This window comes from Elephas maximus, chromosome 12 (genome assembly GCF_024166365.1).
Source record: "Elephas maximus indicus isolate mEleMax1 chromosome 12, mEleMax1 primary haplotype, whole genome shotgun sequence".
In the NCBI taxonomy this organism is placed as follows: domain Eukaryota; kingdom Metazoa; phylum Chordata; class Mammalia; order Proboscidea; family Elephantidae; genus Elephas; species Elephas maximus.
In genome coordinates, this window is record NC_064830.1 from 76,498,073 (window position 1) to 76,510,739 (window position 12,667).

Consider the following 12,667-nt stretch of genomic DNA (forward strand, 5'->3'; position numbering starts at 1 on the left):
TGTGGGTTCAAATCCCACTTCCACTTCTTGGGCACGTCATTTCATCTCTCTGAGCCTCAGTCTCTCTATTTGTAACGGTTAGATTAATAAGGGTATCCACTTCCTACTCTGAGTCAGCTGGCTGGGTTCAAATCCCAGCTCTGCCAGTTGATCAGGTGACCCTGGGAAAGCCACTTCACTTCTCTGGGCCTTTTTCCCTCTCTTCCATGAAAGGGGCGGAAGTAGCGGGCACCTGAAACTGTGGACCTACTGAAGCCGGCTGAGAGCAAGGTGTTCCCTGAGGGCGCCGGCCTTAAGTGGACCTGAAGGAGGCCCGAGGCAGAATAGGGCTGTTGATGGACTCGGCAGCCAAGGAGTAGGAATGCACGCCGACTTTTTAAATGATTTTGAAGATCTCGTTGACGATGACGATATCCAGAGAGACACAGTTCAGCTGTGCCACTGTCCCTCCTCAGTCACACAGCGGTGCAGCGGATCTCAGCGGACCACTTACCGTGGCTGAAAGGTCTCAGGCACGGTTAACCAAGACAGATGCTGCCTGTTAATCTCTCAACGTCCTTATTTAAAAAAAAAAAAAAAGAGCAGCGTCACAAAAAAAAAAAAAGGAAGTAATATTAGCGAGGCTGTCGTGAGAACGCAGCTAAGATGTTTGGCACACTGTTTTCTCCTTGTTATCATTACTGTTGTCGTGGCTGTTGTTTTAACAGGATTCGAAAACTGGACGCAGGGTCTGGGCACAAAAACCCAGGCCGCTTTCGGAGGGTTAGCAAACCCTCGCCAGGCCTCCGTAGGGGGTGGGATCCGGCGACCCCTGAGGATGTGGGGACAGGCGCAAGGGCGGTGGCCTGGGGGCCCGGAAGCCCTGGGCGCCGGGGGCGCGGAGGTGGCGGGGGTCGAGCCCGCGTGGGCGGTCCGCTGTGCCGCGCCGAGGTGAGCCGGCCGGGGCGGGGCCGCCGCATCCCCGTGACGCGCGGGCCAACCAGGCGGCGTTGCGGCTCCAGCTCCTCCGCCGCCGCCTCGGGCCCTCCCGCCGCCGCCGCCGCTGCTACAGCTACAGCTACAGCCGGGCCATCCGCCGCCTGCTGCCCGCCGCCCGTGCCCGCCGCCCGCGCCGGCCGCATGGCGCTCCGGGGCTTCTGCAGCGCCGATGGCTCCGACCCCTTGTGGGTACGTGCTCGCGGCCGCCGGGGCCGCGTGGGGCCGCCGGAGGGAGGGAGGGAAGGAGAGAGGGAGGGAAGGAGGCCGGCGGGCTGGCAGGCTGGCGCAGCAGGGGAAGCGCTGGGCAGGGCGGGCCGGGCCCGCAGCTCCGGGGCGCCCGCTGAGGACCCGGAGCCCGCCTCCCGGCTCCGCCGCCGGCCTGGGGGTTCCGCTCCCCAGCCGCCGCCGCCCGGGCCCCTTCGTTTGTGGAACTGATGGGGAAGCTTGTGTGACTCGGTTTCAGGGAAGTCGAGTGTGGGATGGGGGAAGGCAAGAGCCCAGCCCTAGGGCTTTGGAGGTGGGGAAGGGCCCAGACCCTCGGCGAGGGGCCGGAAAGAGGGGCCCTTCATGCTTTGGGATTCCCTCCCTCAATTAAAAATAACTTCTCAGGGAAGCAGACGCCAGAGCTGGGGGACAGTAAAGAGAGGTGTCTCTGCCTGTGTTCTCCCATCTCTCTGGATCGGGGTCCCCCTTCCACAAAGAGCATCCCATTACCAAAGAGCTGAGCTGGGGAGAGGCTTGGGCTGTAGAAGGGGGGTTCCCACTGATTGGGTTGGCGTTTGCCCCCTCCTCAGGTGTTTTCATCCGCATTACTGTGCTGTGGTTACATATTTTTGTCATCTTTTCCTTTTTTTCTGCCTAAATGCTCCAGGGGCAATTTGGGGGAACAGGGGAAGATCAAGGGGAGAAGATGGCTGCTCACCCCTGCTCTGTGTCCCCCCACCCCCAGGGTCAGGCTTGGGGTGCAACTGAGGATTCCTAGGGCTCTAGTACCTGTGGGGTATGTCTACCCCACCCCTGTAATGTGGGCCTCCTCACTGGTTTTTACCCCACCAAGTTTTCTTCAGCATGGGTGATGTCGTGCTTGCTTGGGTCTCAAGAGTTCACTTCCCGTGTGGTTTAATCCCCAGTGCCTTGGGCTTTAGCAACGGTGTAATACGATTTGCCCCTTTGTTCAGGGTAGGGCACTTCTGTGTCATGCTGTCTTGACTACTGGTAGATGCAGTAAGCCAATCTGGACGTGAAGTTGTCTTAGGCTGGGTTCTCTATAGAAGCAAAACCAGTGAAGCTTATATATCTATACATATATATACATGTATGTATATGAACCTGTTGCTATTGAGTAGTTTTCAACTCATAGTAGCCCTATAAGCCCTATAGGACAGAGTATAACTGCCATGTAGGATTTCCAAGGAGCACCTGGTAGATTTGAACTGCTGACCTTTTGGTAAACAGCTGAGCTTTTAACTACTGCACCACCAAAGTGCTCTATCTCTGTGTGTATATATATGTGTGTGTGTATATATACATATATATGTATGTATAAAAACCAAAAGAATCCATTGCCATCAAGTTGATTCAGACTTATAGCAACCCTGTAGGACAGAGTAGACCTGCCCCATGTGGTTTCCAAGGAGCACCTGGTGGATTCGAACTGTTGACCTTTTGGTTAGCAGCCATAGCTCTTAACCACTATGCCACCAGAGTTGCCATGTGTATATGTGTGTATATATATGTGTATGAATATATGTATATATGTGTATATTTATCTCAAGGAAATGGCTCACATGGTAGTAGAGGCTGGCAAGTCCCGAATCAGACTGGAGGCTTCTCCTGACTCACGTAGCTGTAGGGGCTGATGAACCCAAGATTGGAAGGTCAGACAGCAGGCTGCTGTCTCACAGGCTGCAGAGACCATGGAATCCTAAGATTGGCAGGCAATACAGCGGGCCACTGGCTCAAGTCCCAGGAACCAGAAGTCAAATAACGATGAGCTGGATGCAGGATCCAGAGGGAGCAAAAGCCAGTGAGCTTTGCCAGAGCATCTTGATATATTGGATGCAGGCCCCTCCCCCAAAGAAATTCTGCTTACAGCTTATTGGCTGATCACATCAGATCACATCATGGAGGGGATTACATTATATCACAAAATGGAGGGTAACTAGATCATCGCACAATTGCCAAACCACTGAGAATCACGGCCCAGCCCAAGATGATATACAACTTTAACCATCACAATAGTTTTTCATCTTTAGTTAAGGAATTAGGAGAAAGAATCACCTTTGTCTCCTGGGAACTGGTGTTTAGCATCTGAAAATACCTTCTTGTCCTGTTTCGTAGTCTTTTCCTTGAAGGCTGTATTTTTACTGGAAGGATTTAGTTTTGAGCAGGGTATCCTTTTGGTAGAACAACCAGCAGCCCTGCCTTTTTGTTTCGCATTTTCTGGCCAGTGCAGTTGGAGATTTGCTCCAGGGCTGCGAATAGTACATGTGCTTTGCATTCAGGGTCTAGGAGTGATTGGAGAGCAGACCTTTTGCAGAGTTGGACTCTAATTGGCAGTGAGGACAAACCTGTAGATCGACCCTCCTGCTCTCCATCCCAGTTGTAATTAAGGCTTAAGGCTGGGAAAGACTGGCTTCCCAGCCAGTTAGATAAGCGCGTGACGTTGGGCAAGGCACTTCACCTCTTTGTGCCTCAGTTTTCCTCATCTGTAAAATGGGGGCAGGTAATAAATGTCACAACCTCCTAGGGTTGTTGTGAAGAGTAAAACAATGTTAAACAGAGTTAAACAATGATTATTATTCTTTCTAAAGATGAAGTTCGTGTGTTTCGAGTTGCATGTGTTTGAGCCCACTTTTCATTTGATGTTTGGGGATGGGATTGGGCTGTGGGATCTGCCTGCCAACTCATGCCTGGCTTCTCTTATGACCAAAGTCATGTGTTTAAAAATCAAGGTGACCTTGAAAACGTTAACGCTGAGTGAAATAAGTCAGCCGCGAAAGGGCAAATATTGTATGAAATTGTATGCAATATCTAGAATCAGCAAGTATGTAGAGACAAAAGTTTTACTAGGGGTGGGAGGGATAGAGGGAGAAAGGAAGACACAATGCTTAGCACTGAGCTTCTGTTAAGGATGTTAGAAAAATTCGAGGACTGTTGATGGCGATGACTAAACGCAATTAATGCCACTGAACTGTACCCGTGAAGGTTGTAGAAATGGCAGATGTTCTCTGTTACCTACATACTTATCAGTAAGAAAAAAAAATCAAGGTGACTGGCCCACCTGTGACTCTATCAGAAGCTTTGTTCCTGGGAGTGTCTGCTTCCGGGCCCAGAAAAACTTGAGCGGGGGACATGGCCAATGGTGAGAGGTCTGTGGACTTATCAAGTCCACTCAGGCAAATGCTCTGGAATGAGAAAAGGGAAAGTCTGTTATCTACATGGAAAATAGAGGCTGAGTTCACAGGTGCTTGGCTTTGTTTGGGGACTGTAGGCTGGCAGAAGGGGCTGTTTTGTGGTTGATATTTGAATGAAGGTTGGGAAAGTTGAGTCTGGGTTTCTCCATACAAGTTAGTTTTTTAAAAAAAAACATTTGTTTACTAATGCGATGCGTGCCCAGAGTGAAAAATCAGAAAATGTGAAAAAGTAGAGAAAACAAATAAGCAGTGTAGTGTGGGTTTACAAATCCTGGCTCTGTGGCTTACCAGCTGGATAGCTTAGGTAAGTTACTTTTCTTTGTGCCTCTGTTTCCCCATGTGGACAATCGGGATGATGATAATAGTCTCTGGCAAAAAGTGGTAGTAGGAAGAATAAGCAAGTGAACTCTTGGCAGGTGCTTAGAACATTGCTTCTCGGTATGGCCTAAAAACAAAGTAAAATTCAGTTGCTGTCGAGTCGATTCCAATTCATTGCAACCCGTGTGTGTGTCAGAGTAGAAATATGCTCTGTGGGGTTTTCAGTGCCTGATTTTTCAGAAGTAGACTGCCAGGCCTTTCTTCTGAGGTGCCTCTGGGTGGACTCGAACCTCCAATCTTTTGGTTAGCAACCAAGTACATTAACTATGTGCACCACCCAGGGATGCTTTGTTGTTTTTGTGTGCTGTTGAGTTGACTCCACCCTGTATGGCAGAATAGAACTGCCCCATAGGGTTTCCTAGGCTGTAAATCTTTACAAGAGTTGATTGCCACATCTGTCTCCTGTGGAGTAGCTGGTGGGTTCGAACTGCCGACCCTTTGGTTAGCAACCAAGCACTTAACCGCTGCGCCCCCAGGGATGCCTTAAAACCAAAAGCCAAACCTGTTGCTGTTGAGTCAATTCAGACCCATTGTGACCCTATAGGGCAGGGTAGAACTGCCCCCTAGAGTTTCCAGGGAGCAGCTTGTTGGATTGATTCCAACCACTGACCTTTTGGTTAGCAGACGTGCTCTTAACCACTGTGCTACCAGGGCTCCAGGGATGTCTTAGCGCTTAATAAACGTAAGTGGGCCTCACCAGCTGGAATTCCTGAGTTCGTTTTTGCTGCCACACCTGTTGCTGCTGGGGTTGAACAGAAGCAGCGGACGTGAGTCTCAGCCCCTGGAGTGAGTTGGCCCTGGCACTGATATTCACCTCAGAGATGCCCTCTAGCATTCTCCAGCATAGCCAGTAAACCCTGAATATTCCAGTCGGCTGCCAAGAGGGCCCTGCAGTTGGTAATGGAGAAGCATTTCTTAGAAGCTATTAGAAATTCCGCTTGGGATAAGACCTGGCCTTGGAGTCAGTCTAATTCTAGCTTTAATATCTGTGCTTGGTTTCACAACCGTCAATGAAGAACCACGTTTTTTCTGTCCTCCGAGTACTCTGTTGATTTTCAAACTCATCACTTTGCTTCCTCTCCTCTTTGCCTTTTTATCCACCTGTCCTTCCAGGCCCCCTCCCGTCCTCATGGATTGTAAGAGCTGAAAGGGACCTTGGAGCACACGGGGTCCTCCCCTGCACTCATTCCCCTGCACAGATGTTGGATCTGAGGCCCGGAATGGCAGTGTGAGGGGCCCAAGGTGACACTGTGCAGGCAGTGGCTTCGGGAGGAGAACAGAAGAACCTTTGAGATGACAGGTTCTCAAAGAGGTAATTCAGGACTCCTTGGGCAACCCTTTGGCCTTGGCAAAAGGACGCCACAGCTGGCCTGTTTGGTGGAGACTTTCAGGAGAGAGGCTGTGTTCTTCTTCTCCTGAGCTGTGCGATTTCCATTTGTGATAGTCTTGGAGGTAGTGGATCAAAAATCTCTTTCCATCCATGGACTCAACTTGTAGGCTGTTTTTACATGGAGGAGCCCTGGTGGCACAGTGGTTAAAGTGCTCGACTGCTAACCAAAAGGTTGGTGGTTTGAATCCACCCTGCTCCATGAGAGAAAGATGTGGTAGTCTGTTTCTGTAAAGATTGACAGCTGTGAAAACCCTATGGGCCAATTCTACTCTGTCCTATAGGGTCGCTCTGAGTCAGAATCAACTTGACTGCAGTGGGTTTGGTGTGGTTTCATTTCCACCTCAGTGTCTCATAGGCGTCTCACGCCTCTGCAGTCCTCCCCGCCACTGTCCTCACCAAGGCTCAGGCCAAAACCTTGTGTCATCCTTGACTGTCCTCTTTCTCTCCCATTCCACATCTGATCTGTCAGCAAATCCTGTTGCGGGTCGTTTCAAAATGTATCCAGCTCTGCCTGCTTCTCACACCTCCCAGGCTACCACTGCGGCCTGAGCCAGCATAGTCTCAGTAGCCTCCTCACTGCCCTCCCTGCTTCCACCCTCAGCCCCAACAGTGTAGTCTCAGCCCAGCAGTCAGAGGGATATGGTTATGAGTAGGCCACATCCTGTTCCTTCTCTGCTTAAAACCCTGCTATGGCTCCCTAGTTCCCTCAGGGTAGAAGCGAAAGTGCATACAGTGGGCCCCCATTACCTCTCCATCCTCTTCCTCTGTTAGTCTCTGTCTCATTCCAGTCACAGTGGCCACCAGGCCTGCACCTGCCTCAGAGACTTTGCACTTGCTTTTCCTGCTGCCTGGAAGGCTCTTCCCCCAGATACTTGGGTCCTCCTTCACCCCCTTCAAATCCTTGTTCAAATGTCATCTCAGGTAGCCTGGCCCTCTTCTTCCCCCAATTCCTTCCTTGCATTCCCAATTCTCTTTCCTGCCTCCCCCAGATAACACTTAAAAAAAAAACAAACAAACCTGCTGCAGTTGAGTATATGTTGACTCATGACGACCCCACGCGTTACAGAGTAGAACTGCCTCACAGGGTTTTCTTGTCTGTAACCTTTATGGAAGCAGATCACCATGCCCCTCTGTCGCACTGCTGGGTGGATTCCAACCACCGGCCTTTAGGTTAGCTGTTGTTAGGTGCTGCTGTTGAGTCGGTTCTGACTCATAATGACCCTGTGTACAAAAGAGTGAGACAGTGCCTGATCCTGTGCCATCCTCACAGTAATTGCTGTTTGAGCCCATTGTTGCAACCACTGTGTCAGTCTATCTCTTTTTTTTTGACCCTCTACTTGACCAAGCGTGATGTCCTGCTTCAGGGACTGGTCTCTCCTGATAACGTGCCCAAAGTATGTGAGACGAAGTCTTGCCATCCTCACCTATAAAGAGTGTTCTGGCTATACTTCTTCCAAGACAGATTTGTTCATTCTTCGGGCAGCCCATGATATATTCCATATCCTTTGCCAACACCATAATTCAAAGGCATCGATTCTTCTTTAGACTTCCTTTTTCGTTGTCCAGCTTTTGCTTGCATTACGAGGCAGTTGAAAACATCATGGCTTGGGTCAGGCGCACCTCAGTCCTCAAAGTGACATTTTGCTTTGTAACACTTTAAAGAGGTCTTTTGCAGAAGAGGACCCTGGTGGCGTAGTGGTTAAGTGCTACGGCTGCTAACCTAAAAGTCGGCAGTTCGAATCCACCAGGAGCTCCTTGGAAACTCTATGGGGCAGTTCTACTCTGTCCTATAGGGTCGCTATGAGTCGGAATCGACTCGACGGCAACGGGTTTGGTTTTTTTGGCGTTTTTTTGCAGCAGATTTGCCCAGTGTAGTGCATTGTTTGATTTCTTGACTGCTGCTTCCATGGGTGTTGATTGTGGATCCAAGTAAAATGAAATCCCTGACAATGTCAGTCTTTTCTCCATTTATCATGATGTTCCTTATTGGTCCAGTTGTGAGGATTTTTGTTTTCTTTATGTCGAGGTGTAATCCACACTGAAGGCTGTGGTCTTAGATCTTCATCAGCAGGTGCTTCAAGTCCTCTTCACTTTCAGCAAGTAAGATTGTGTCATCTGCATGTCGCTGGTTGTTAATGAGTCTTCCTCCAGTCCTGATGCCCTGTTCTTTTTCATATAGTCCAGCTTCTCGAACTATTTGCTCAGCATGCAGATTGAATAAGTACGGTCAAAGGATACAACCCTGACACGTTTCCTGACGTTAAACCAGGCAGTATCCCCTTGGTCTGTTCGAACGACTGCCTCTTGGTCTAAGTACAGGTTCTCCTGCGCACAATTAAGTGTTCTAGAATTCCCATTTTTCTCAATGTTATCCAGTCTAATGCCTTTGCATAGTCAATAAAACACAGGTAACATCTTTTTGATATTTTTTGCCTTCAGCCAAGATCCATCTGACATCAGCAGTGATATCCTTCATTGCACATCCTCTTCTGAATCGGGCTTGAATTTCTGGCAATTCCCTATCAGTGTACTCCTACAACCATTTTCACTTATCTTCAGCATAATTTTACTTGTGTGTAATATTAATGGTATCATTTGATAATTTCTGCATTCCATTGGATTACCTTTCTTTGGAATGGGTACAAGTGTGGCTCCCTTTCAGTCAGTTGGCCAGGTAGCTGTCTCCCAAATTTCTTGGCATAGGTGAGTGAGCGCTTCTAGCTTTACATCCGTTTGTTAGGCTTGTAGATGAGCACGGTTCATGCCCTACTGGGACCTTTCAATAATACTTAACTATTTTCTAATACACCATAAAACTATATTTTGCTTATTCATTTTATTTACCTTGTGTGACCGGAAAGTCAACTCTGCAGATTTCTTCTGTGTTTTTTTACGGCTGTAATCTCAGTGCCCAGAGCAGCACTTGGCACATAGTCTATACTCAGAAAGTAATTTGTTGAGTGAATGAATGATTCGAAGCATGCCTGTCTGTACTGGGTACTCAGGCTGAGCCGTCCAGTTTATAGGTTAGACTGCTTATATTTTACGTTGTAAGGCTGTGGCTCCTTCAGAGTCAGAACGGAGGCTCATCCATCTCGTACCTTGTCAGGACCCAGTGCCTTGCACACCATAAGCACAATTAGCATTTGAATCTAATTTACTGCCTGAGGTACACATTTCAAACTGGGAGCTGGATCTAGGACACCAATGTGCTGGTTTGACTTTTTTTTTTTTTTTTTAATTATATGAAGTGCTGGGATTGCCAGTATTTACTGATTGGAAGTTTCCACAGAAAAATCTAGATAGCTGGCTTCTGAAAAATCAGAAGACCTGACAACGCTGGGCCTGCATTTGGACACAGTAGTGGTCAGCTGGGGCTGCCCCCTCAAACAGGCTTATTCTCTCCAGTTAGCTGCAGTCCTCACTCCTCCTTACTGTAGCTTCAATTCTAAGGTGAAGTGTCCCTTGTGGTCTTCTTGTGCTTCCTCACACCTTGTCCGCTTCCTCCATGATGGAACCTATTTGGCACCTGTAGGCGTTGGACTTGATATCCCCTGCTTAGAAGCCAAACCTTTTGGTAGAACGACTGTGGCCGATCTGACTCGCTAGTTTCATGACGCCAAAACCCTGACTCCTCTGGCACAGGCATGTTGGCAGGAGAAAGATGGATAAACTAATTATCAATGCCTGAGGAATCTGAAGCAAGCATATAATTTGTATGTTGGGTCTAGGCTTTCATGGTGGGGTAGGCTCTAGCTTTTATTATCAGATCTTAATGATTAGTAAAGTTATAGCTTAATAAAACTTGCCTGAGCATTTTTGCATAAATAAATACTGTGCTAATAGTATGACTGTCTTAATAACAAGGGCCTGGACATCCTGAAACGAGGGCTTCCCCCAGCCTGGCAAGGAAACTGGGACAACATCTTTGTGGAGGCTTGGACCTGTATTTACCTCTTACAGTTGAAATTGGGGAATCCAGTTTTGGGGGGTGGTAGGTGTGGGGCATTGTTGACATTTTAGGCCAGCTGGTTCTTTATGGTGGGGGTTGTCCTGTGCTTTGCAGGATGTTTAGCGGCTCCTCTGGCCTCTGCCCACTAAATGCTAGTAGTACTTCCCCAGTTGTGACAACCAAAAATGCCTCCAGACATTGCCAAATATCCCCCTTGGGGCAAAATTCCCCACCTTCGACAACCAGTGGTATGGAAGAATCTAGAGAAGAAATTTTGGGTGAGACTTTCACCCTCATCTTTGTATTTCCCTAAGACATTTTAGGCCGTTGGGAGTTCTAGGGTAATTGGCTTGTTGGGGTTGCCTTGGAGAAGCTTAATGACTCGTTAAGGAGGTTAAACTCTCATTAGCTAGAGAAGGACCTTGCTGCAGCACATGCGCTTTTGCGGCAGTATGCCATTTTCCTCTAAAAAAAAAAAAAAAATTTTTTTTTTTTTTCCAAGAACTGGGTTTTTTTAACCTGATGCTTCTGGTTGGAGTGTGTGCGATGGTTCAGTCTCAGGGTGAAAATGCCTTTCGTTAGAGGCTGCCATTGAAACTCTACCCCTTCATTTTAAACTGCCCCAGGAGAGGTGGACAGTTATAAAGTTGAGACTCTACTTAAGTGTCCCCTTGATTTAATTGTGGGGTTCATCTGCTGGAGGGTGGTTTCCAAGTTCTGTGAACAGGTCCAGATGACCAGGGAGGGCAGCTCTCGGTGGGCATCCCATAACCCTCAGACTTTTTGGGGGGCTTTTCCCTTCCCTCTCTGCGTTTCCTCCTGAGAACCTCAGTTTACCTTTTACTGGCCTCTTATGTAACTACTTGCTTGGGAGATGCCCTCCTCACTGGGAAGCATTCATTTTTCAAGAGCTTGAGTTTTTCCAGTAAGAAGGATGTCAGTGGGGTCTTTTAAACCCCTGGACTCATTCTGTCGTGTTCCCACAACATTTCTCACGCATTCATTTATCCAATCCTTTATTGTTAGTTGAATGAGGTGCTGGCCCTGCTTTGGAACTAGGAATACAACAGTGAACAAGACAGAGGCGGCCCATGTTCTCACAGAAATTACACCAGGGATAACCCAAATGGTTTCAGATAGGGCTAAGTGCTGCAAAGACGTTCAACAGGAAGAAGTGGGGTGGGGTCCCCACTGCATTACAGATGTGTCTGGGGAAGGCCTTTCAAGACCTGGGTGGTGAAGCTGGCTATTCAAGGATCTGGGGAAGGGCATCCCAGGGAGTGGCAGTAGCAAGTGCAAAGGCCCTGAGGAGCTTGGTTGGGTCAAAGTCTCACTGTTTTAACTCTGTAGAACCTCGGAGTCCATCTCATAAAAATCTGGCCTGGAGCAAATGCAGAATGTATAAAGCACTAATAAAATGGCTTGTGGTAATTACCCCCAAAAAAACCTTTTGATGTTGAGTTGATTCTGACTCGTAGGGACCCTGTAGGACGGTAGAACTGCCTGTAGGGTTTCCAAGGCTGTAAACCTTTACAGAAGCAGACTGCCATATCTTTCTCCTGTGGAGTTGCCAGTGAGTTTGAACCGCTGACTTTTCGGTTAGCAGGTGATTGTTAAAGTCCTGTGGTTACCAGGACTGCTTGCGGTAACAATAAGGGCTTGGAAATTCCAAGGCGGGTGCTTATCCCAGCTTGGAAGGAAATGGTGGCCCAGCAAAGGCATGGGCCTTCTGCTGCACTTAAGTTTGAACGAGTCTCAGGTTTTTAAAATTAGTTTTTTTATGAGTCTCATCTGAGTCTTAGAACCTTAACTGAAACTTCAGGGTCAGACCAAATTTTTCTCACTGGTGGGGGATTCCCTATGCCTCAGCTCCCTCTTGGTTCCCCCTGCCAAAAGCTTTTCATAACCTATTAAGATGATGAGTTTTTTTTTTTTTTTTTAAGTAGAAGTGCTATCTTGTGTGATTAAGATGACTTTCTATTTTTGCTAGAAGCTCTTCTTTTAAAACTAGTTGTCGTTGAATTGACCTGGCTGATTGCATGAGGAAGACTTTGCACTCTAACTTTTCTGATTATGCTCTTACTTTTAAAAAGTCTGGGAGTCCTGGGGCAGCACAGATGGGTAAGCGCTTGGCTACTAACTGAAGAGTTTGTTTGAATCCACCCAGAGGTGCCTTGAAAGAAAGGTCAGGCGATCTACTTCTGAAAAATCACAGCCATTGAAAACCCTGTGGAGCACAGTTCTCCTCGGACACACGTGGGGTCTCCATGAGTCGGAGTAGATTCAGTGGCAACTGGCTTCGTTTGGTTTTTTTATGGAAGAATATAGATTGAACGGTAAAAGTTTCAGTAGCTTCCTGCCGCCCTCAGAAGTAACCACTGATGATACTTTCTTGAATGTCTTCTAGAAAAATTTCCAGCATATGCAAATATGTACGTAGGGGTATGTGTATTCTTTTTCCCTCTTCAAATAGTTTCATATGCTAAATACTGTTCTGCATCTTGCTCTTTTCATTTAAAAACCTGTTCATCTTCTGTGTTAACCCATTGCCCC

At 47.9% G+C, this 12,667-nt stretch overlaps 1 protein-coding gene across 2 annotated transcripts in view; it reads left to right on the forward strand.

Annotated features, from left to right (window-relative positions):
• The first annotated feature begins 630 nt into the window (after positions 1 to 630).
• ABCC1 (ATP binding cassette subfamily C member 1) overlaps positions 631 to 12,667 on the forward strand; it is a 178,437-nt gene continuing 166,400 nt past the window's right edge. Inside the window, exon 1 of one of the 2 annotated variants that reach the window (XM_049904936.1) lies at positions 631 to 1,167. In XM_049904936.1, coding sequence (XP_049760893.1) covers positions 646 to 1,167 — 522 coding nt within the window. In that variant the 5' untranslated portion in view covers positions 631 to 645. Of the gene's footprint in view, positions 1,168 to 4,103; positions 6,085 to 12,667 lie in introns of those variants that run through there. The other variant, XM_049904938.1, reaches the window with a different exon arrangement.